This window comes from Nipponia nippon, unplaced genomic scaffold (assembly GCF_047370975.1).
Source record: "Nipponia nippon isolate SJK-2023a ecotype South Korea unplaced genomic scaffold, ASM4737097v1 scaffold_13, whole genome shotgun sequence".
Taxonomy (NCBI): Eukaryota; Metazoa; Chordata; class Aves; order Pelecaniformes; family Threskiornithidae; genus Nipponia; species Nipponia nippon.
In genome coordinates this window covers 4,538,585-4,563,159 of record NW_028262324.1, presented here as the reverse complement: position 1 = coordinate 4,563,159, position 24,575 = coordinate 4,538,585, and the positions used below count along the sequence as shown (strand labels likewise).

General features: G+C 48.9%; 1 protein-coding gene across 4 annotated transcripts in view; it reads right to left on the bottom strand.

The window, feature by feature from the left end:
- Positions 1–22,442, bottom strand: part of CBFA2T2 (CBFA2/RUNX1 partner transcriptional co-repressor 2) — a 64,883-nt gene extending 42,441 nt beyond the window's left edge. For 2 of the 4 annotated variants that reach the window (XM_087749604.1, XM_087749606.1), the window contains exon 1: positions 22,333–22,442. In XM_087749604.1, the coding sequence (XP_087605730.1) occupies positions 22,333–22,360 (28 nt within the window). In that variant the 5' untranslated portion in view covers positions 22,361–22,442. Of the gene's footprint in view, positions 1–8,653; positions 8,672–8,807; positions 9,040–22,332 lie in introns of those variants that run through there. The other 2 variants (XM_087749608.1, XM_087749609.1) reach the window with 2 other exon arrangements.
- Between the last annotated feature and the right edge of the window lie 2,133 nt (positions 22,443–24,575).

Sequence of the window (24,575 nt, the reverse complement as noted above, 5' to 3'; positions counted from 1 at the left end):
ACTCGCTCACAGACAGCAAAATGCTTCTTTTTATGAAATTTCCAAAGCTTTGGTAGGCTACTGCTAACTGCCAAGCCATGTCCATAAACATTCTCGAAGTACTGCCTGCCGGCATCCCACCTAACCCTTCACCCCCACCTTCTCTGCCTCTTACTCCTAATTAGTTTAAGGTACCTCTACTTCCCTTTGGGAGGGAAAAAGGCTGTAAAGGGAGGCGGGGGGGGGGGGGGGGAAAGTGCTGTAAAGGAAGTATTAAAAAGCATTCTGCAAGCAGGCAGGGCATACGTTCATGAAGACACGGGCCTTGTTTTCCTCCCGCATAAGCAGGACGCTGGATGATAACTGGGGGGAGGCGTTTGGGCAGGAGACTTCCAGGTGCTGTAGGAGCACATGAAGCTGCTGCAGCCTTGGCTGGGGGAGCACATCGCTCCGAGAAGGGCAGCCTGGCTGCAGGCAGAGGGGGCACAGATTTACAGCTACCGTCCCACCTCCAAACCTCAACTAAGAGCAGGGATTTCACACGCTTAAGTTCAAAAAAAGTGAATCACAATCAAGTATCAGCAGACAGATACCTGGAGCACCCTGTGAAGCGATGCTCGGGCAGCAAAGCGGCTTGGGAACAGGCAGACGCCGCAGGCAGATCCACCAGTGCCTCCTGGCACCCACTTCTTTCTGCGCCCCAGTCCCCACTGGTAGGGTTGCTGGCAAGGCATGTCAATAAAACAATTTAAGAAAGTTTAGCTCACTCGGGCTTCTAACGCTTTTGATGAAGGTTGCGCAAAATACTGAAGCTCTCAATATTTCATAAGCTGAGATGGAAAAATCGTCTCTAAATTATACAGACAATGAAGGGAGACAAAAAACAAGCAGCTCCACGAGCATCAGAATTAAAAGTTATTTTCCTGCGGACTTGCGTCTCACGCTGTGAGGTCCCCAACAGGAGCCCTCCTTGGCTGGGGCTGTCCCAACAGCGGTGGCTCTCATGTGGATTCTCTGATGTCTTATAAGAAGCGAGCTCATGTTGCAGCTTTGCCCCCAGTGGAGATGGTACCAGGCAGATGGATGCAGCCCTATGCTTAAGGCATTAAGCATTTAGCATCAGATACCGCTACTCCCTGCCCAGCCCTGTCCCGACATCACCAAACCAGCCTGAAACTGGCCAGCGAATTCAAAAGCTGACCTTGGTCCAAGCATGAGAGAGGAGGGGGATGCCGTATGACAAGATGCTCAAGAGATGCAGCCTGGGTCAAAGTCATTAGAGAAAGCCCTCTTAGACGGTACATGGAATAGCCTGGGGTTTGGAGGGTTTATCTGAAATAGGTAACCAGCACTAGATGTTCCCCCACCTTCTTTTTTAATCATATTTTAACTTACGGACTTTAACAGCTTGTAAATATTTCACTTTACATAAACGAAAGCTGTCCCCAACTATGACAACTGGGTTGTAACTACCATTTGTGACCCCATGGCCAAATAAGTCTTTTCCCTATTGTTACAACCTAAAGGAGTTTGAAACATCAAAAACTCAAGTATTTTAAGTGTAGTTACAATGATTCGACTTCATAAACCTTTATGAAAATGTATGCACCCCACTTTGCCATGGTGTCCACAGGCCAACTTCTACCAAAAACCCAGCATCCTCAGGACAGATGTCTGGCCAGGGCTGGGGCAGGAATATGCCAGACCTCATGGCTCAGCCCCGGAGTAAGGAAGAAGTGCGTGTGGTTTTGGGCTCTCAAGACATAAAAACTAAAGGTGGGATCACCTGGGCACCCCAAGTAGAAGCCATTGCAAAGCCTCCTTCGAACAGCTCATGGATTGTATCTTAAATATGACCCATGTGCCTAAGCTCACCCAAACCGTGACCCATACCTAAGCTCACCCAAACTGCGACCGATCCCTAAGCTCGCTGTTGGCAGAGGCAGGTCCATGGAGCCACAGGCAAGCATGCCGCTGCCAGCCGGCCTCTCCAGCAGCGCCGATGCAGCAGCTCCCGTTACTGCAAAGAGAGCCAGGAGAAAGCACCCCGCACGCCATGCCCTGCTCTGCCACCACCTCTGCAAACGCAGCAGGGGGAAGCAGAGGCAACGCACTAATAAAAGACACCGAGACACGTCATCTACTGACCGCGAGCCGAGACACGTCATCTACTGACCGCGAGCAGCACCTGTATGTAACCAAGAGGCTAGCCTGCTCCCCAAATATGCATTAAAATAGATTTTGTAACCCAGGCATCACCACTACAGTGGAAGGAAGGAGGACTGCAGGCAGCATGGGAGAAACCGCTTTCCCCGGCTTGCTGCATTAATCTGCTTCTCCTTTCTTTTCATGGGAATGTTCCATGGAAAGAACGATGCAAACAAAGTTTGAACACTGAGAGCTATTGATACCTGCTGCTAAGTGTGGTTTCTGAGGAAAGCGAGGAAATCTTAAGAATTTTTCCAGTTTCCAGCGGAATTTTTATGCCTATCACAGCCCATTGCCACAGCAAGCACAAGAGACCTGAACTACTTCTCATTTCTCTTCTATTCCACCCATATTTCATGACGCGCCACAGCTTTATTTTTTTGCCTGCTGTCTTCTTACCTCGGAAAGAAGTTTCACTCGTATTCACAGCAACCCTGGAAAGCCTTTGCCTTTTTAAGCTGACCACTTTCCATCGCACAGAAAAATAAATCCAAATGCACCAAGGCAGCCAAAGCCATTTATCAGGCTAAGTGGAAACTGTAAATTCATGCTAACTGGAATCTGATGGAAACCAATTGGGATCCTCCTCCTCCTCCTCCAGGCTCAGGTCTGGCAGGAAAGTCAAACATTTTATTGCCTTCTTTATGCCTTACTTACAAGTCAGCGGAGCCAAGAAGGGACTGCTCCCTTTAAACCCCTCGGTGGGGTTGCATGGGAGGCTTGCTGACTTGAGTTCAAGCTTAGCAGACAGAGGCACGCCCCCCCCCCCCCCCAAACGGAGATTAGACCTCTCCATTCCTAGCAAATTTATCACATTTAAGAAACATCCTTTTTTCAATACAGCCATTATTTAAATTAGCACATGGCAGATTATGTTAACAAGCTTAATTTGTCAAGTAAATCTAATCATATTGCCTCCTCCAGGAGCGAACATGAGTAGCGTTTGGCTTTTGTGCCATTTCAATACTGCCCAGAGAGGGGAAAAAACATATTAAAAGTTGGCCTTAACCGATCTGGCAGAATTTACACGCAGAACAACTATGATCAGACATTGCAAAATAACAGTGGGAGCAAAGGTGCAACAAGGAATTAAGCACAACCTAAAGAAGTTACTGAAACTTTACTTCTGGCCACTGATTTAGGGCTGGGAGCACCTAAGCAAAAGCTACCTTATTCCTGCTATATGACCGCATATGCAAAGAAAAAACACCCAGGAACTAATGTCCTATCCAGAAAATCCCCCCGAAAACACCACAGCAATTCCTACATCTAACACCCTTGCTCTGATTAGAAATCCAAGCCTCTGTAGCTGTCATGGGTATTTAAACCAAACACAGAAATATGGAAAAAATGAGTAACCCTATTTGGAGAGAGTAAAACCCAGCCTGCAGAGGATTAAGTCTAGTCCAGCATCTCTGCAGTTTGACAGTATTTTCCAGATCAATAGCAGCTCCCTTCGATTACAGAGATTTGTTAAAATACATACGTCCACTCCCCTCCAATTGTAATTTTGGTGCCCCTCATCATCATCAACACCCAGGTGGGGGATCAGGAGCACTTCTGGCTTTGGAAGCTGTGCTGATGGAGCTCTCTGCTGCAGCTGACTCGAGCACCACCCTGCTACTTCAGAAAACCCAGTTACCTGCCTAGATCTGACATCTTCACAGGAGTCCTTAGAAGGCCAGCCCCTTTAGCATGTGTTTATGGTGCAGACAAGCTTTGGAAGCAGAAATCCTCCCTTTTGAAGGTGAGGTGATGTGTTGAGAGCTGTGTCCTGGATCAGACACCCCACTCTGAAGTCTGGGCTCCTGGTGCTCCCCACCACCTCCCCGGTGGAAGATCTTTAACAATTAAGAAAACACACGTTAAAGCTTATCAAAGCAGGACTTGTTAGCAGAACCTGTGGTTTTGGTCTTGTCCCAGAAAGGGCATTTACAATCAAAAACATGAGCAATAAAATGCACGTGATGGATCCCAAGCCCCTTCCCTACAGCAGGGTCATTATGCCCCAGCTCGCTCATTATGCCCCAGCTCTCCCCAGATCGGAGACTTCCCTCCTGCAGGCTGTGGCTTTTCCCCTGATAGCAGCTTTTCTTTCTTTATCTTGGGCTCCTTTAACAGAATCCTTTCCCCCTTCATCCTGAGCCTCCCTCCCCTCCAGTCCCTGGGAGGGTGCTGTTGGGGCTCTGGTCCTGGCCTGGCCCTTCAGAGGAGGTGGTAACTCTCCATCTCATTGCCTAGCCATGTCCTGACATCAGACAGGCACCAGAGCAGGTTTATTTTCTTGGTAATTAGTTGTCACTAACCTGGTAACCTTGATTTAAAAAAAAAAAAACAAACAAACAACCTACCCAAACAAAAAAAACCCCTAAATTTCTCACCCAAACCACAGCCTGCCTCTAAGACGCTTAAAAAAATAATCCTCCATTGCTTTGTTCATTTTATCAAGTAAAACCACCAGTTCAGGATTTTAAGCAGGGCTTTCCAGTAGCATCCCAATTTGTTGGCTTTGCAGGTTTAGCACTGAACGGGGCTCCCTCTCTTTTCACCTCGCCAAACAACAACAAAACCAATTATGTTTTAAACAGGGTTTTTGAGGGATTTTTATTTTTTAAACATTTTTTTTCTTGCAAGGTCCATCCTTGCCAGGTCCCTCTCCTGCTGTCAGCTGGCCCTTTGGACCTAACAAATGGTGGATTTGGGGAAAGGAAAAGAAAAAAAAAAAGAAACAACCCAGCGCAGCCCTTTGCGCCTGGCCCGGCATTCCAACTCTCCGCTCCCGGCTCCACCAAGTCTGATTTAGTAGCACTGCTGGGAGCTATTAGTTTACGAAAGAACCAGCACGCCCACCCAAGCGCAGACGACTGCGAGAGGCTCCTCTTACACCACTGCCATGTGCCTTTCATTCTGCCTGGAGAAGTCGGAAAGGTTGCGGTTTCACTTAGGGCGGGAAGCCAAGGAGAAACCAGCACGGTGGCGAGCAAGAAGAGCTCAGAGGTCAGGCTGAGAAGGGCTGGATTTCATCCACACTCTAGTGCTGCCGCATGAGAAAGCATTAATTAATGGGATGCTTATTAAGAGAGTTCAGCCTCCATCCAGATCTTCCTTCTCTGCTTTTATCCCGTTCGTTTCCATTCCTTCCGTCCTGTGTTTCGGTATCCTGTAACCACCCCTCCTTCCTTTCTATATCCTTTTTCCCTTTCCACTACCATGCTTTTAAACTCTCTTTCGCCTTATTTCTGCTACCCTTCTCCACTCTCTGCTTTCATCATCTCCCAGCTCTTTGCCTGCCTCCATCCCTTCCCTGAACACAGAGAAGCCCCGGCATTCCCAATAGTTGATCCTGAAGATCAGCATGGTCGTGCCCAACCATGATAAGCCCATGGTATCTGCCAAGCTGAGCTGGGTGTCTGCTGCCTGCCTCTGCTACCTACCCAGAAATAAAGCATACATCAGCCTCTAAAACACCCAGCACGGGGAACCAGGCGGCTATTCTCCATACACTGCTTCCTCTTCTCCCAGTGAGCTGTGGGCCCGCTTGTCTTGGTGCCAGGAGAAGGAAGGTAAAGCATTTGGCTCGCTAGCCACAGCTTCATATTGCATCGGCGTTACAAGGCTGACAGAGCAGCCGGCTGCTGCCCGGAGACCCCAGCCCCTGGGTCAGGCCCCCAGCCCCTGGATGCGGGACAAGGCTCGCAAGCTGCCGCTGCATGAAATGCAGAAGAGCAAAGCATTAAGCATAGAAGGCAAAAACCAACAACTCATGTGGGTTGTGTGTCCCACCAGAGCTCCTCTTGGAGGTAGAAATAACAGCAAGATTAAGTGACATGGGTGGTAACATGCAAAGTCTTCTAATAGCTGGCAGAATTTGGCCAGCTCGTTACCCAAAAAGGCCTGTTTTGGATGTAGGAGAGAGTTAACTCCCTGAAACTGAAGATTAGTTCTGTGGTGGGAGAGGCAGGGAGAAACGAAAGGAGAAAAAAACCGATGAAGCATCATTTTAGACTCATTAGGGTTTTGAGATTCTCCAACTGGCTATTAAGATTGTATCCATATTTGGGTGCCTAAAGAAAAGAGCAAAAAATAAAGGGAAAGACTCACTTCCAGAGGTGCAGAGCAACCAGCAGGTTCCCTCCTGTGCCTCTGCACCTCCACTGCCTCTGGGGTGTTTGGACGCAGCTCAAGGAGGACTAGGTACAGTGAACGTGGACCTGAAATTTTATTACCTTCATCTTCTGTCGGAAGCAGAGCCTATTTGCAGATTTACAGCTCGTGTCAACAGGAAGTTCATGTTTACAAGTTTCCAGGAAAAAAAGCCAGCATTCCTGTCCTATGCAATAGCTCAGTGGGGACGCTGTCTCATGTGGGAGTTCTCAGATTGGTATGCTAGCCAGGAACAAGTTTTAGCCATGTAAAACATCCAGACAAAAAGATAAAGCTATGAAAAAAATTGAAGGCCAGAAGGAAAACAATAATTCAGCAATTTGGTGGAAAATACACAGCAAGACAGCATAGCCATGTCTGGAAAAATACTTTTTTAGCATCTGGGATTCACACTTCAAAGAAACAGAAGAATTTTAAGAGGATGAAAAACTATATTCAGGCGCTAACATGAATTTTTCTCCTCTGGTCCAAATCCCTTGCCATTCCCATTACTGCTCCTCCAAGAGTCAGCAGTCAAGCTCGACCCACGGTCACACCGGGGTGGCCCCTTCTCTCCCAACAAGCGCACACACAGGACTGCAGTGGTGTCTGGTGGTGCTGCTGGATCCACCAGGATCTGCCAGGATCCAACAGAATCCACCCTCCCCCCCAAGCTCAACCCCAGATCAAGCCCTCTCCTCTCCACAGCCACCAGCGACCGGAGAGGTGTGAGTGATGGTGAAACCACAGCCCATAACCAGAAAGCGTAGGTAGCGGCAGCTCGCTTTCACCCCGAAGCGGGGCCGTGCCAGCTGCAGAGCAGATCTCTGGCAGCAGAGCCGCCTCGAAGCCTTCCCGAAAGGGAAGCACAGAAAGCTGGTTCGCACAAAGGCGTTCCGGCACCCTCTGCATCTCTGCAGACGGCGTTACTGCAGCAGCTGGTACGCTGCAAATTCACACCCGGATTTCGCAGCAACTTCCCCGTGCAGAAAAGCCACATTGTCAGAGTAAAACTTCAAAGGCTGAACCTCGAGTTGAGGATACCACTTGCTACCTTCAGCAAGCAGGAGGCCTGGGCAGAAACAGCCCCATCCTGTGAAACCTGGACTTAAAATCTTCCCTTTCCATATGGTTATTAAAAAAATCCCAAACCAAACAAAAATCCCCAGCCCTCTTTCAAAAATTACACAAAACAAGGAGACATCAGGACAGCCAAAGGTCAAGCAGACAGCACTCTACCAGGATGCCAAAGAACCATATTCAAATCAGTAAATATTTATTTAGGCCATATTGTACAGTTTAGTAAATACAATTACAGAGCGCCTAGGGTGGTTTCTGCCCCCCTGAGCACGTATTGGTCCCAGGGAAAGTTTCTGTCTTGACAAATGGACATTTTCCAACAGAAGAATGATTCAATCAGAAGATTCTTCTGAAACAAACTCATTCAACAAAACACAACAGGTACAGAAAATCAAGTCTCAAAAAAATACAGCTAGCTTCTCCCAAGAGAAACAGCTGAAGAAAACTAGGCTGACAAAGCACAACCCACCCACCCTTAAGAACTTTCAGGATTTAACATGCAAAATCTCGAGACCAACCCAGCTGAAGAGGAGGCTCACAAGAGCTGGAGGCATCAGCTCCCTCCAACACCACCATGTCTGTACCTGACACTTTTGGCTGTAGCTGCCCCCAGCACCCACCTCACCCAGGGGTGCACATCTCCACTCGCTGTCCAGGCATTTGAGCGCTTTCCATGTCAACCCGACAGCACTAACAACAGAACTCCCAATGGAGTCAAAGAGACGGGGAGGAGAGAGTCATGCAAAGTTCTCAAAACTTATTTTTCCATCCTAGGTGCTTAAGAGGAAATGTACCATTACCAAAGAGCTGCCTGCCCTGGATTCGAGCATTTTACGTCCAGGTGACAGCACCCCTACACAAAGGGACAGGAGCCATCAGGTCCCCTATCATTTCTACCTAGGAGAAAGGGAGACCCGCTCATGTTTTGTGCTCCTCCTAGCAAGCTCCTTGCAGCAGTGGAGTGAGCAGAGCGACTGCCCAGCACCCTCTGCCTCTGTCTGCTCCCCCAAACCTGGTAGGTAATATGCTGAAAAACACTTGAGATGGTAAAAAGAGAAGATTTTTCAATAGACTGAAAGAAGCATTTGGCAAGAGCATCACATCAAAGAAGTCAGACATCTTCCACCCCACGCACCGGACGTACGTGTTCAGACAACTGTCACGAGCTAGAAGAAGTCAAATGTCTCTATATTGAAGTTAATGAACACGCACACAGGGGAAAGAGGAAGAGGCCAAAAATTACCTTCAATCCAAAACTCAGATTTACTAAACTTGAAACTTCAACAGCTATCAAAATCTTGATTTTCTACACCATGAGTTATAAAAAAAAAAAAAGTAGATCTCAGGGGAAAAAATAAGAAACAAACATCTTAATTTAAAAAAACAATAATAAAAACCTGGAGTAGGAGATGAAAGAGATGTTCATCAGCAAAGCTTCTCCAAAGTGGGGCTGGATTTGATAGCACAGGCAGTTAAAAGGCAGTGTTCTGGAAATAACTGATTTGATTTGGCTGTGTTGCTACTGAGAAAAAAAAGAATAAACCAGCTCGAGCATACATTTACTTCCTCTTCATTTCATTAATCCTACCCAGAGCCGTCGCTGAGGTGAAGCCATGTTTATTGCCGGTGATTCTGCTTTGGGGTGTGCTGTGCCCAGGTGAACTAGCACGTTGTGGGGCTGCTCTTAACTTTTCCCAGCTGTGTTTTGCTGACGGTCCTGAACGTCTCCACCTGTTTCTGCAGATGGAGCAGCTGCAGTTAAAGGCAAACACCTGGCCTGCCCGCAGCCCTGCCCGCCTTGCAGGGGGAGATTAGAGTTACAGCAGCTCCTGCCCTATTTAAGGCCATATCAGCATTTGGATTACAAATGCTGCGTTCGTGGTTAATAACCTGGCTGCTTTGAGCCCAAGTAACCTGAAATGCTGCAAGCTGAGTTTTGAGTTCAGCACGACTCATTTACGTACAGTTAATGACCATGGACAGCTTTCCACTGACCGGCCACCAAAAAAACCACTGAAGGTGTGGAAGAGATGAGTGACAGATACACCACTGGTCCTACTCAGGGCTGTAGACCACCATCGTACCTTACAACCAGCTGCACACCCCACCCAACAGCTTTGGGTTGCACCAACCCAACCGGGGCTCTGGGTGGGCCTCAGCCCAGGCCGGGGCGGGCGCAAGCATGGCACGCTGCAGCTTCTCCAGCATCACCGCAGCCAAGCCCAGCCACCACGACGTGTTCCTGGCAGCAAGGCTTGCCAGATGCTCTGCTCGGTGCAGGGGAAGGCAGACCATGCGTGCTGTTCGCCGCTGGTGTTTGACCTGATGCTCCAAGCTATAGCATAAGCACTTTTAATTTTACTTCTCTGCAGATCTAGAAAAATAGATGACAAATACATATCCTCCAGGGAACATCATTATGAGCAGAGCAAGAGAAGTACTAAAATCATTTTCTGAGGGATTTTTACAGCAGCCATTTCAAATAACACCTCTCTTCAAGTTAATACTGCAGTCTGAGCAGGCTTCTAGTCCAAGAGTTCATTCTTCTTCTTGGAGACTTCTTACAACTAAACAGCAGTGTAATACATCTACCTGATTAGCAGTGCTGCTTCAGCATTTCTTTTCACCACTTTCCTGCAAGTCCTTGTTCAGTGATGACAATATTTATATTAGGAACACAAGAATATGCAACTCTGTGACTACAAACTGTAGAAACAGGCAGTGCACTTAAAAAAACCCAAACAAAACCACTTCCCAGTAGGCTCCAAACGTCTGGACACTACACCATCAGTAAAAGAAGCTATCTGTTACTTAGCAGTGATTTTTAGATGACTTGAACCCAATTCAGAATCGTAGTTATACGGGAAGAAGAAATCCATGAGACGTAATAAACTTTTGGAAGAAAGGAGATAATTTGAGGGCAAAAAGTAGATCTTGCCAAGACAAACTGACAGGAATTAGTTCAAGAAAGCCTGCGGGGTCAGCTTGTATTGACTATAGAAGATACTTGTGCAAATTAAAATGTTTTCCTGCCTCCTTGTTTCGGCACATGGAAAAGCTCCAAATTCACCCCCTAAGGCTCGCACCAACGACAGAGGCCGTTTAACACCAGAAGGAGTCTCAGAGATGGGACGTTCAAATGATAAGAAGTAGTGCTGGAGGTGCAGCCCACTGAAATTCTTCCATGTGTTCAAGAGTCGAGTCTGATCAAACCAACATTTGTAAAAGCTCCTCTTGGGTCTCATTTCCAAACACCTGCATCCCTGTGTCTCCTGGGTACTCAGCCTCCCACGTGCCTTGGCCATTTCACAGCACATCTCTCCAGGCAGAAGTTTACTATGAAAATGGAGTGTGGCTGTCTTCTTGACCCACGCAGAACAGCTAATCCCAGAGGGATAATCCCACTTTAATGAGGAAACAATAGGACCTTTGATAAAGCATATAAATTTTATAAAAGCCCTACTAAAACATTCCTTAGTCTCTGGGACTGGATGACGGACCTCTGAAATGAATTTTGTATGCGCCTGTCTCGAGCCATGTAACGTAACACAAGGCAGGGAAAGCAGACTGCTCTTTCTTGTTTGCAAGACACCGTAAAATCTGTAACAGTGCTGGAGGCAAATTTCCCATGCCAACTGACATCTGCGTGCAACCCCTTCAACAAAATGCCGCATCCTCTGTTTGCCCGAGGAGCCAGGACACCACAATCTCCAGCTCATCCAGCTCCATCTCTCCAACTCATGGCACACGTCCTGCGTGCCGAAAATGGGACCAACTGTGGTACAGCCGACCTGTCCCCAAGAAAGTGGACCAAAACCACCAGCTGCTTTCATACAGACGGACAAACAGCTGTGAGACAGCAGGAACTCTGTCAAAGCCAACCTGGGCTGCAGTTGAGCTGGTTACGTCCAAGCTGAACCTTCAAGCCTCTGCAAAACTGAGAATCAGTGCCAGGTTTTGCATTAAAAAAAACCAATAGATTTGAAAACAATTCCTCATTACGACTTAGATGTAAAAATCCACTTCATGCTTATTGTACAGAAATCCTCAGACACTTGTTTTCTGACCTCGTGAGACCTTGCTCCGGCACCAGGGCAGAACCCAATGAATTGACATTTCAACACTTTATTTTACCCTCAAGTATAAACACACGACTGCTGAGAAAAAACAGTGATGCTCTGACCTGACAGAACCAGTCGTGTGGAGGGGTAATTCCTGCGCTGTATCAGTGACTGGAATTACCAGAGCTTTGCCAACAGCTTAATGAGATGGAAACTCGCACTTCCACTGCCAGAATTTGTTTGTCAGGGTATAAACTATTTGGATGCCCCAAATATTTTGCTTCTATGTTATAAAACAGGTGTGAAGAGGTGCATCTCCAGTCACGGAGCTGCCACTTGGAGAATCACAGCCATTTGGACAGTACCGTTGGTGACAGATTTAAATACCCAGCATGCTGCGTGGACGCAGGCAGATCTGTCCATTGCTCATCCTCACCCTGGTTGTTCCTGCTGATCTGCAGACTCACCCCGTGTTGGAGAAGCAGAGTCAGCAGAGAGAAGGCTACTGCACGTGGTCACCCGAACAAGCCCATGCATGCCACCACTTCTTGTCCCATCTGGGTTTTTTTTTGCTTTTCTTTGAGGCTAACTGGAGAACCGGCATCACCCTGGCCTTCAGACCAGAAGGACCAGCAATGGCTATGGAAATCCTGCACAAAGGAGCGCAAAAAGCAACTTGCCGCAAAATTCTGCCGCGGGAGGCTTTATGCAGGGCAGAACGGGGTGGTTGGTGCGTTTGGGGAGGCACTGAGGTACCACTGCAGCCCAGCGGCACAGTGTGGGGAGATGCACCTCTGACGTCTATTCCTAACAGGGTTTGCTCATAGGTCACTGAGCATGGGAAATATTCCTAAAGTAACAGCGGGCTTTCACCGAATGGGGCTCTTGGAGCCTGGATGGTGGCTGGGTCACATCTGCCCAGAGTCCACCTGAAGTAGGACCAGCTCCGTGCGGTGCTGCCAGGTTCTCCAAGGCTTCCTGGGCCACCTTACACCACCAAGAGCACCGGCAGGACAGTAGAAGTGCAGTGCTGGTGGGAACTGAGGCAATCCTTATTGACACATGCAAAAGGGAAAGCGGAGGTGCTGTGCCAACCAAAATATCTTGCATGGTATCTGTGAGACTGACGGCAAGAATTTCTGCGCAGACAAGATCCTGGTCTCTGATGGTTTGCTCAACTGTCCGTGCACCATCAGAAAAATCATCAGCACTGATGAAGCATCAAGGAGATGTGGTAAACAATGTTCAGGAGTGGTGACTGAGTCTACAAATGTTATTTTTGCAAGCATATTTTACCATAAAAATGTAACAAATTTCATTCCATTAACTTTATATCAAACTTAGCTTTCTTAATTAGAGGTACAGGGCTCAAGGGAAACTGCTGTAATTATTAAATGGATAATAAAGCCTGATGAACACAGTAGCCACAGTGACTGAAGACTTAACATTTAAATAAAACTGATAGCAGGCAAATCAAGAAACATCTAAAAATTACCTGCCCAACAGTTTGTGTGCTCCGATAGTTGTGTACCCATTCACATGGACAAAGAGGTTTTATTTTTCCTCTTGATCAAATCAATACAACACAGGGAAATAAAAAAAAAAAAGGTTTGTTCAATAAGACAAGTATATTCAAGTAGAAAAAGGATGGACAAGTGCCTGTGAACATTTCAGGAGTACTGCAGTGCAAGGCCAAGCGGGTGCTATTAGATATGGGCGGCAGGGATGGTAAAACTGAAGTCAAAGCAGGCACAGGTTGCCTCCGCCACTCCCTTTGCAAGGTCCTCATCCATAGGCTTTCCAAAAGAGGAGTATCTGCGGCTGTCCAAGATTCTTCCCAAGAAGATTCCATCAAATTAACTTGTAGGTGCTCAGCATACCTAGATACAGAGGGCAGACCACACTCTAACAGAAAAAATCATCCCCTGGGGGAAAAGAAGGCACGGACCAGTGTATTTTGAAATGTGGAGACTCAGGTGGACTAAGGGCAGTAATCTGGAGCCAGGTACTTTGCAGCAGAGGAGTAAACAAACAGTAGTAAATGGATGCAGACAATCCACCAAAAATTCAATTTTGTGTGATGCTGATTTGCAGTCCCTGATACCCCACAGTCAGATTTACAAGCTCTGTGAACAAGCCACTGCCTGCATCTCTAAATTCTCACCCCTCCTTTCTGTGTACACCTTTACAGGTGAGGGGTGGCTTGGCCGGAGAAATGGATGCACAGATGACAGCAGAGACCAGGTACAGGATCCGTTCCTGACTCTGTGCTTCTCCATCCTACAGCCCTGAATGGTTGCATCTCCATGAAGGTCCTGGGGATGCTCTCCCAGATCTGCTAAACTAGTTTGCTTCATGGTTGCCACAAATTTACCGTATTTTTTTTTTTCTGGAAACCATCCTCCATCTCTCCACCTCCAAGCAGGTCTCCTGACAAAAAAATTTGGTCCTGGGAAGCAGATGGCTCTGCGATGAGGACATCAAGTTTAATACAATTTCCATCTATGAAGGGGGAGGAAGAAGAGAGTAGAGAATGCACAGAAAGCTAGAAACCTGGATGCATCAGCTTGTACATGCTCCCAGCCGTAGCACAAGCACTGATATATCCTCCAGCACGTGCCCAGGCTCAAACAGGAGACAGGTGTTTAGGCTGACACAAGTGATCTCAAGCTAGGCTTGAAGGTTTTTCAGTCCTGCCCGATCTGCGATGGTTTAGGAGTGGCAATGCATCTGACGTTCCTGAAGACGACAGAGTTTCTCAGTACGGCGTAAAGTATGGCGTGTATCGTTACTCACCACGGGGAAGGTGATCCATTAGCATCTGTAGTGCAAAGAGGGAAGCAAACAGCAGAAGGAAAGCAAAGCACTAGAAAGAATTTCTGGCTAGAATTTGCTGCTTTAAATCTTTGCATGAACACAGGCTGCGTGCTGCAGAATGCCACGCTCACATCGCGAATGCAAAATGGGCACAAGGCTTCCATCCAACTCAGATTTAATGGCAGAGAAGATAGATCCGCTCGTTGAGAAAAATCCCAATTGTTGATTTCTATTTTGTCTGGCGATGGAGCGCAGTATTCCTCTGTCCTTGCTGCCAAAAGTGGTGGAAGTACGATGTACTTTAAAGTAATTACAGGAGCTTATCCCAGAAATGGCTGCATTTCAAACTAAGCAGGAGATGCACAAGCGGGGAGTGGCTCCCTGATGAATGTTTAACCTGCCTTCAGACCTCAGGATGAAATGATGCTCTCCAAAACAAACCATTGCTGTTTGCTTCCAATACGTGTCCAATCTGTCTCCCTTTTGCCTGCCTAACCCTGCTAGCACCTCCATGCTATGGCTGGCAAATCCAGGGCAGCACAGCCCCAGCGCGGCAGCCACTGCCTTCCTACAGAGATGCTCAGCTTGATCTAGGCTTTTTTTTGTTGTTGTTGAACTGATGTTTCTCTGACTCCTCAGAAAAACTGGCTAACATTTGGCCGTGCCAACCCTGCACTCCCCTAAATACACAGCCTGAGTTTTGCAGTACGCCTGGAAGCGTTCAGTATTCTGATTATTGGTACAACAGCCACAATTATCCAAATAAAACTATTACTATATTGGGCCTTAGATCATAAATAGAACTTAATGGATTTTATTACATCCCAGGAAGCAAGAGCTACAGAAGGAAAAGTATTGCTAAGAGTGCATTGCTGCTACCTATCAATTTCTCCTTAACACTCAGCACTTAAGAAATACCCAAGGAAACACACTGCTCCCACAGCATAACTATTTCAAATTCCCCTCTGAGCTCTTCCCTTTTAGCCAACTCGCATGGTACGTTTTAGCAGCTGAAAATTAAAGGATCACAATATTGAGCCTTCAGGTATCAAGTTCACAATGGAAATAGCAGCTGACACAGAAAGGGTGCCGCTGAGCACGGCGGTAATAATTCTGTTGCCTCGGAGCTGGAAGCAGCTCCCTTACACAAAGTTTGTTATTTAACTCAGCGAGAAATGAAAGAAAATGCCACAGCCATGGATTTATTCCTTACACAGACTCTTTCAAATCATACACTAAAACCAGAGCCATGCTAGCAGCGAGTCTTTAACTCAGGCTGCAGCATCCTCTTTAATCCAAATACCTCCCTTTCAAGTGCCAGTGAACGCGGTGTCCGCGATAGCCTAAGTGAGGGCTGCTTGTCCTTCAAGCCCATGCAAGCCCTTCTGCTGGAGCCCAACCTCCAGAAACCTTCACAGGAGCCAAACGCAACTAGATGCCCGGGATCCAACAGCAAGCAACGACAAATCTGGGATGTCCGACAGCCACCGACCTCAGGGAGAAGGGCAGGAACAAGGCGGGCTCCTGCAGGGCCATGGGAAGCCAGCCAGATACGCCTGCTTCCCGTTTGCCCCTCCTCACATCATCCAGGAAAAGCCATCTTGCCACCCCCGGGGACTCCCCACCTGGCCTTGCTCCGTGGTGACAGCCCAGGCCTGCTGTTATCTCCCAAACAGATGCATTTATTCTCTTGAGAGCCTCCCACGTCTTATCTAGCTGGCAGTTTCCAAACGTCGATCGCCAAGTCCAGCTAAAACCACTTTAAGCTCTTTTAGGCAACTATTCCTGAAAGCATTTCGGCTGGGGAGAGAGGAAGGCGGAACGGCAGCCGGGCGGCAGGGTCTCCCCCTCGCCATCCTGCCGGGACGGGTGTGGAAAGCACCTCCCGCACCCCGCTCTGGTGCCGCTGTAAACAGGACCTGGCACGGGAATGGATGTACAGTTTACAAAGATCCCTTGCTTCAAGCAAATTTGCCTCTCAACACATGGCCAAACTCTCACGCAATAAATTAACTATTTGGCAGCCACCGAACTAGCGCTGGAGCCAAACCAATTAGGGTTTAATGTGATCCCAATTTCCTATTTCTGAGACGGGGGTTGGGGAGGGGGGGGAGAGAAGGAGAAAGAGGAGGGAGGGAGAGCGAAGTAAATCCCCTCCTCGTTTATAAATCCTTGCCAATCATCGCAGATAAACCTGTCACCCACAGCTCTAAATCTGTATTTGCGCTCACGTGCTCCAAGGGACGCTATGGGAAAAGGCGCATTGGACACAGCCAGCCTGACTCCCGACATGTGTTTTCCATACTTGGGAAATTCAATCATTTAAAAAATATTTACCAAGCTTTGTTTTTAATTAGAAAAACATGACGACGGATAAGGCGAGTTATTGTTTCTAAGCTAGAAATGTCAGAGATCCTAATGATGTCAGAAGATAAACCCCGTTACCAACCCACGTCCACGCTGCCAGGGCAGCAAATGTTTTGAAGGTTTTTTTCATCTCCCCTCAAAGTTCAGTGCTTTACAGACACAATTCATCAGCGGCTTCTTGGCCCCCACCAAACCTAATCAGGGAGGAGGAAGAGGGAAGATTCCTGCCTGCAGATCTGCTAGACGGGGTGTTTTAATGCAAAAGAGCTTGCACAGCGGGGGAGGAACATGGGAGCCATTTGACTTCTTTGTGTTTTAACACCCTGACTACAGTACCTCCCCAGCACATGCAATTACCTGCCATCACCTAAGATAAGCAAATTAATCTCATCCGCACCTGGAAATGCTGCAGGCTGAGATATCCCCATCCTTTAAAAACGTGTTAAATTAAGCGTCTGCTTAACCATGACCCACTGAAATGTTTGCTCCCAAGAATCTAGCCACAAAATATCGTATCCCACGATACTCACATAAGAAAAGAAAGCTGATCGTGCTCCAAGAGACAACCGTGAGAGTCCTGGAGCTCTGCCTACCCGGGACAACGTGGGACCGCACAGATGTGCCCCCCGCTACAGCCCCTCTTCCACTGCCGTTTGTTCAAGCACCTCCAGCCAGATGCAAAGAGACTCTGCAGGCAGGATGCAACTTAGAAGTATAAAGCAAATATTTGTTGGCTAACAGACACAAAAGATAGGCAGGATGTAATGAGTTATTAGGCTAAGCATTTGTGTGCTCACTGCTCCTGATAAGGCCTCTGAAGACTCTATGCCGACCAGGCAGGTGTCAGGGAGGGTCCCTGGATCAGCTCCCCAGTGCTGCCGAGCTGCTCTTGGCCACCAGCCCAGTCCCACCAGTGCCGGCGACTGCTCGACCCAACCATCCCTCACCAGCCCCTGGCCAGACCAGCCTACTCCGATGTACACCAACCACGTACAGCCTCCCTGTTTTCTTTCCTTTAGGATTTTATACCTCCTTCTCCTCCCCCCATTGCCTCCTGTCAGAAATGGTGTGATAAAACGCATACAAAACACAGGCAGGTCCCAGGTGATATATTTGGAGGAACTTGCTGCTACAGCAACTAGGTGCACGATTAGGAAGCGACAGACCAATGCCCAAGAGATCACAAGGATTAAAAAATGTGGATGTATTTAGTTCAGGAAATTTCCACTTTTCCACTTGGAAAAAAGCAGCAGTATTTCTGCAAACATTCACTAAATATTCGTCCGATTATTTTATGACATCCACAGGAAAAAATGGCTAATGCTACACTTTCCGTTCAAAACCATACCTGTAATGAGAGAAGTATGTAATATTTCAAAAAGCTTCAAAGTGTCACCTGTGGGCCTGAAGTCAAGGCAAGAGCATGCCATTTCTCTTCCGAAAATATCCTTGCAACCCAAGGTTTAGGGCTATTATCAACTATCATCTTAAATACCAACATAAATCTGCACTAGAGAAAATCCCTGCCTGAATAGTCTGATCCTTCAAATTATACCAACACTGCAAAGCACATCCTCGAGACAAACATGCAGATTTTGACCTCAAAGTCCAATCGCCAGATAAGTTACTACCTGTAGAAGTTAGTGCTTCTCTCTCTAGAAGAACATGAAATGGAGTAAAGAAGATTTTAGCTGAGCTCTAAGATCAGGGTTGATTAACCTGGACTGCACATAAACAGCCAAACGATCTCCCAGTGACACCTTCGTAGCCGAATCAAACATGGGTGCGCACACACATGGGGTGCGGCAGGGAGGGACGGGAAGGTGACAAGGACACAGGAGAAGTTTTCTGCCCCAGACACTGGCTGGACAAGTGCCTTCAGGAAGATGATTTTCAGTCTGGAAGAGCTCCAAGTCTTCCACCTGTCTGGGTGGAACTGGAAGTCCCACTGCCTCTGGGACTGCCTGTATCAGAGGGGGAGAGAGATTCACTCTCACTTGCATGAGTTTTACAGCCACCTCCTTCTTCTGAAGTCAAAGAGGCTACCTCTGGTTCTTGACAGCAAAATGGAAACCCAAGCAGTCCTTCTCCCCTCTCCCGCTCCAGTGGTTTATGGCAAGATCTCCTAGCTGTGAAGCCCTGGCAGTCGAGGCTGATGGAAACCGTACTCAGCTCACTATTCCACTCCAGTCCTGCTTTTAAGGGAGCCAACTACATGAGCTCTACCTGAAGTATATGCTCTTTTCTATCCTCAGAGAGGCTGCAAATAAAAAAAAACCAACTTTTTCTTTTTTCTGACTGCTTTAAAAAGTCAGTATATTTCACCCTCCCAAACACTGTTTCAAGGCAAGAGTAACACCTTAAGCCTTTATTTTACGGCATATGAATATCAAGACTAAGTCCCTGAAATATCCACGTAAGAAAGGCATGTTCACAAGAGTCAGTATGTGCCTTAAGCTAATATGGAACATCCCAAAGTTTCAAAGCAGTCCCACATTTCTCCTTTCTTTCTGGATCATTACTTTCACACCGAGCACTGAACCACTTCTCTGTAATACATACCCAAAGAAATCAAACAACCTCCTGACAGTGCCAGTAACTGTATTTATAATACAGCAGAAATCACTGAGCTGATAACCAGGGCAATGCATATAATTTGTGCTTATAAAAATTACGAGTCTACAGCTGATTATTCACTTGCTTGAGCCTGAAGATAAAATACAGCACTGTTCGTGGGCAGATGCTAGGCCCAAGAACTAAGCAATGTCTTGTGCCAGCGTTCAGCCTGTTCAACAACTGGCGCTAACAGGACATCATTACCTGCTCTATTTATAAAGCTGCCGAAGACTGTACTGCATATTTATGTGCTCATCCTTATAAAACAGCTGTATGGCTTACAGGGCTCATCACCAGCACTTCGCCAATGGATGCTGAGCCACAGGCGTATTAAAGCTGCATAAGAAATGACGCTTTAGCTGCCACTGAGCCATCCGAAGCACCCCAGGTGCTCGTGACCCTCCCTGGCCAGGGGCTACAGCCTCGCTGTACCTGCTGGCATAAGGTCAGTGCAATCGCTTCCTGAGCTGGTTCTGTCAACGGGACCCAGATGAAAAGCTCTACTCTCAGACACGGTTTAATACTGCAAAACTGAGCGGCTACATATACGTTTATACGTTCCTGCCACGATCAAGAAAAACATTCAAACAACTTGCCCAAGGTTGCAGAAAGTGCCACAGCTGAGAGAGGAACTGGTTTCACATACCCACTCTGAAGCTATGGCTTTAGGCACAAAATTGCTGTCTCCCTTAGATTCCATTATTTTTAAGTAGGATTTCAAAGGCCCGTCTCCTCCCAGCGCTCAGTCTAAGAGAAACAAGGAATCTGACCAGTTTCTGCATACACCACCAAGCTGCACCACAAGCAGACACACGGGATGGGATTTGTTTCATCTAACTCCTCCTGAGCCAATTATCCTGGACTCCCCTTGCAGTCAATGAAAAAGCCCAGGCACCTCCAGTGCGTAATTCATCTCATCCAGAGAGAGGTGTCCAAGACTGGCGAGGTGAATCACCCTCGGAAGCGCCTGTTCCTCCGCTGCAACTGCAAAGGGAGCTTGGAGAAAGGAGATCAGGCACAGAGGACTGACTTTTGGACAGCGAGGTTAAAGCAGATGATCTCACCCTAGCTCCTTCTGTGGGGCCTTTTCTTCCAGGCAGACAAAACGAAGAGCTCTCCCTGGCAGCGAGGTTAGGAGCCCGTCAATCAGGTACCAGGGCTCTGTAAACCCACGTAGATGTTAACACAGCTTGCTCACTGCTGTGCTCTCCTCCCGCAGCAGCTGCCTGGGCCGCTGGCTGTTTCAAGTCCACATGCTTTGACAGACTAATATTTGTAACTGCCTTAAGGGATAACAACCTCACTCTGAACAGCTTCATACATTTTGCACTAAGCAGCACGATAAAGTATTCGCCTACCCTCTGCAATTTCTGTCACTGGGTAATTCCTTCTCCGTATTGAGAATACAGCTTTCAGGGTGGTTTCCACATGAGCGTCAGCATCTATCTTCACATTGCTTCCCTATGAGCAATTACACTTCATTTCAAAATTCCCTCATTTCCTCTGAGCTTTGGGATGCACTTTTAACTGCTTTTCTCCCTTCACTGAACTAGGACTTATTAACAGTCGCCTTGAGGTCGTGATCCAGCCCTGTGCGCAATGGCCCATCCAGGCTGTCAGCCTGGACGTTGTGATCGTGACCGGCAGACATCGCGGCTCCGTCCGGCACCTCATTCCTCAGCCCGGGACAGCTCACAGTCCTTTTCCGATTGTGCATAAACAAATGCTGTGCGCACAAGCACAGATGAGAAAAAATGATCAGGAGATTAATATGGTGGGAGGCACAGGCTCACCATCTACCCTGCTCCTTGGCAGCAGCAACGCACTTCCCCGCTCTCCTGCCAACCTCATCGCTTTCAGAGAAAGTGCAACTCTTAGAATCATAGAATCATTATAGTTGGAAAAGACCTTTAAGATCATCAAGTCCAACCATTAACCTAACTGCCAGGTCCACCTCTAAACCTTGTCCCTAAGCACCACATCCACGTTTTTTGAACACTTCCAGGGACTGTGATTGCACCAATTTGTTCCAATGCCTAAACACTCTCTCCATGAAGAAATTTTTCCTAATACCCAATCCTCCCCTGGTGCAGCTTGAGGCCGTTTCCTCTTGTCCTATTGCTTGTTACTTGGGAGAAGAGACCGACCCCCACCTCGCTACAGCCTCCTTTCAGGCAGTTGTAGAGAGCAATGAGGGCTCCCTTCAGCCTCCTCTTCTCCAGGCTGAGCACCCCCAGCTCCCTCAGCCGCTCCTCCCCAGCCTTGTGCTCCAGACCCTTCACCAGCTTCGTTGCCCTACTTTGGACACTCTCCAGCACCAAGTTTGTTTCTTCTGGAAACAAACCTCCTGTTTTGAGAAATTAATGAAAACGGAGCTCCAGCTATTCACCTTCCCAACCCCAAGCAGCAGAGGATGCTGCAAGGGCCAGGCTTCGCGTATGCACACACCGGCCCGGTCGCTGCCTGTCTGAGCGCACATCATGGGGCTGTCCACTGCCGAAGCCTCCGGCCTGCTCCTGGCCAAGCGAGGGCTGACCCCGGGGGCTGCAGGCAGCAGCCGTGCCGCTGCCCACCCTGCCCTGCGCCGGCGCTGGGTCACCAAACCCCATCCAGCCTGGAAATTAAAAATAAACCTGGCGGGCCCCCCGCTGCCAGGCGGGTTTCGCAGGTGGGGGTCTCCGAGGCTGCTCCCGGCCCGGCTGCCTCACACTTTGAGGGCGATGAACCGCATGCTGAGAAATGCACACCGGCGAGCACGTACATTATACATTTTTGTATATAAACGTGTGCAGCTGGAAGAGCCGAGCAGGGCGCAGCAGCCCTCTCTGCACCCCCCGGCCGGGCCGGGCAGGGCAGGGCAGGCCCGGGGGGGCTGAGCCCGGCGGCGGGGCCGGCGCCCCCGCTGCACCCCGCTCCCCGCCGCCGGCCGCGCCGCCCCCCGCCGCCCGAGGCCCGGCCAGGCCGAGGCGCCCCCGCCGCCGCCCGGCCCCGCTAGGCCCTTCGCCCCCGTCCCAGCGGCGCCGAGCGGGCCGGCGCCTCCCCCCCGCGCCGCGGCTCTTACACTGGCAGCCGCCCGGGATCCCCACCATCGCCCGGCTCCTCGGCGCCTCCTCCCGCTCCCCGCCGCGGCCCCACCGGCCCGGCCCGGCCCGGCCCTTCGCCGTGACGCGACCGGGGGCGCGGCCTACCCGGCCCGCCCCGGCAAGGCCGCGGGAGGCCCGGCCTGCTGCCGGTTAGCGGAGCAGGAGGCCCCTCTTTGGTCAGAGGCGACGCTTTATAGCTGAATTTAATTATTAATTTTAGCCTAATTGCTGTTTATGGCCTCCCCAAAACCATCTCACCTTCTCCCCTCCTCTGCGCTGAGGTCTCCCCGCTAACATGGAGGTGTTACAATACCTGAGGCCCCGGTGCTGACAAAGTCCGTAGCCCAGCACCAGGGCCTCAGGTATTGTACCCAAAATGTCTGAGATGCCTCCTGGCACTTCCCACAGCCCAGCTGCAGCCCCATGCCCAGAGGGGTTGGTTTCAGTGAGGTGGCCAGGTTGGCCTGGAGGGACATCAGGTCCTGGAGATGATATTTCAAGAGTTGCAGGACGAGCGGGATGAAGAATTGGTGGAGCGGTTTGGGTTGGAAGCAACCTTTGAAGATCATCTAGTCCAACCCCAGGGATATCTTGCACTAGATGAGGTTGCTCAAAGCCCCGTCCAACCTTCATGCCCCAGTGATGGGCCATCCGCAACTTCTCTGGGCAACCAGTGTCTCGCCACCCTCATCACAAAAGCTTTCTTCCTTACGTCCAATCTAAACTGACCCTCTTTGAGTTTAAAACCACTGCCCCTTGTTCTGTCACTACAAGCCTTGGTAAAAAGTCTCTCCATCTTTCTTAGAAGCCTTTATCTAATGAAAGGCTGCAATAAGGAAGAATGGGGCTCTTCCCAAGGACCAGCTAACCCCATGGTCCTTTTGTGGAAAGGGGGGGACCTGAAAAGCCTTGCTACAAGGTCTCATGGTGAGGTGTGACTTTGTTGGCCAGGGAGTTCTGTGTGTCAGGAGATCTCCCATGGGCTGCTGCTTTTCCACAAATGCCCCAGGGAGTCTGGCCACAGGAAAACACCTTTAGATTTACATGGAAAATAACCCCAAAGTTAAGTCAAATATCCACATCTGAGCTGAGATGCGAGTGTTTTGACCGTGTCAAAATCCAATTCTTGAATGCCATTTACCTCTGGTAGGTACCTCAAAGCCCAGAAATGCTGGAGTTGTGATCATGAGAGCTACACCGAGAGCCTGAGAGTCCTGCCCGGGGTTTGCCAAGGCTGCAGCCTTGTGCTGACATCCGATCGGCATCTGAAAACTAAGCACAACCCTGCTCCCATCCTGGAGGGATTTGCCATGATAGGTGTTCTCTAGGGACACTGCAAGGAGGCCAGCTGGGTCAGGGACTTCCCGAAAGACTTGAAAGTAGCTGTAGGAGGAAGATCATGTGTCTGCAAATTGGGTTATAGCTGGGGTTTCTGTTCCCAGCAATAAAATATACATGTGGTCCTGGAAGCAGGGCCAGGACCCAGTCTCCTGTCCTAGGTAGATGTCCTCACCACCAGTTAGCAAGTCATGCTGGTACCAGTGTGGCTCTTGATGCCCTGCTGTCTCTTGGCTCAGCCTCAGCAGAGCTCATCACCAGTGAAGGAGAGCTCTTGGGATGGAGCAGGAGATCCAAACGGGCTGCCCTAAGGCTCTATCCGTCCCTGCAAGTTGCTGCCTGTATAATCAAGGCAGCAAGAGCTGTGGGCCCTACTCGGCTCTCAGGAAAAAAGGGTACACAGGTCTGGGCTGCTGTTTCCCAGTAGGACCATGCTCCCTACAAAATGGGTTTGAACTCCCCCAGTTCTGGGCTGGTGGTTGCTGGCCAGCAGCCTGTTGAAAGCTCAGCTGCGGGTGAGCCGCGGCACACTGCAGCTTGGCAGTGGTTAGCTCTAGATGCTCAGGGAGCCACGGGCTCGTTTTGAGTTTGCTGGCCAGGAACAGGCATCTCTTGGGCCCAAACATCCCATGATGGAGCAGATCCAAATTTGTGCTAAAATGACAGGAGCATCCATCTAGTCCCATCGTCCTCGTTTTGACTTTGTGTCTTTGCTGCTTCCCCTTGTGAATCACCAGTGCTTCCCTGGACCAGCCTGTCCGCCGGAGCCTGCATCCCCTGCACGGCCCTTATCTCCTGCCACGCTGGCTGCAGCTTGGCTCTGGCCTGTGTTTACCACCACTTCATTTCAGTGTCATCTACAGCCTTGCTGTGGCCAAATTTA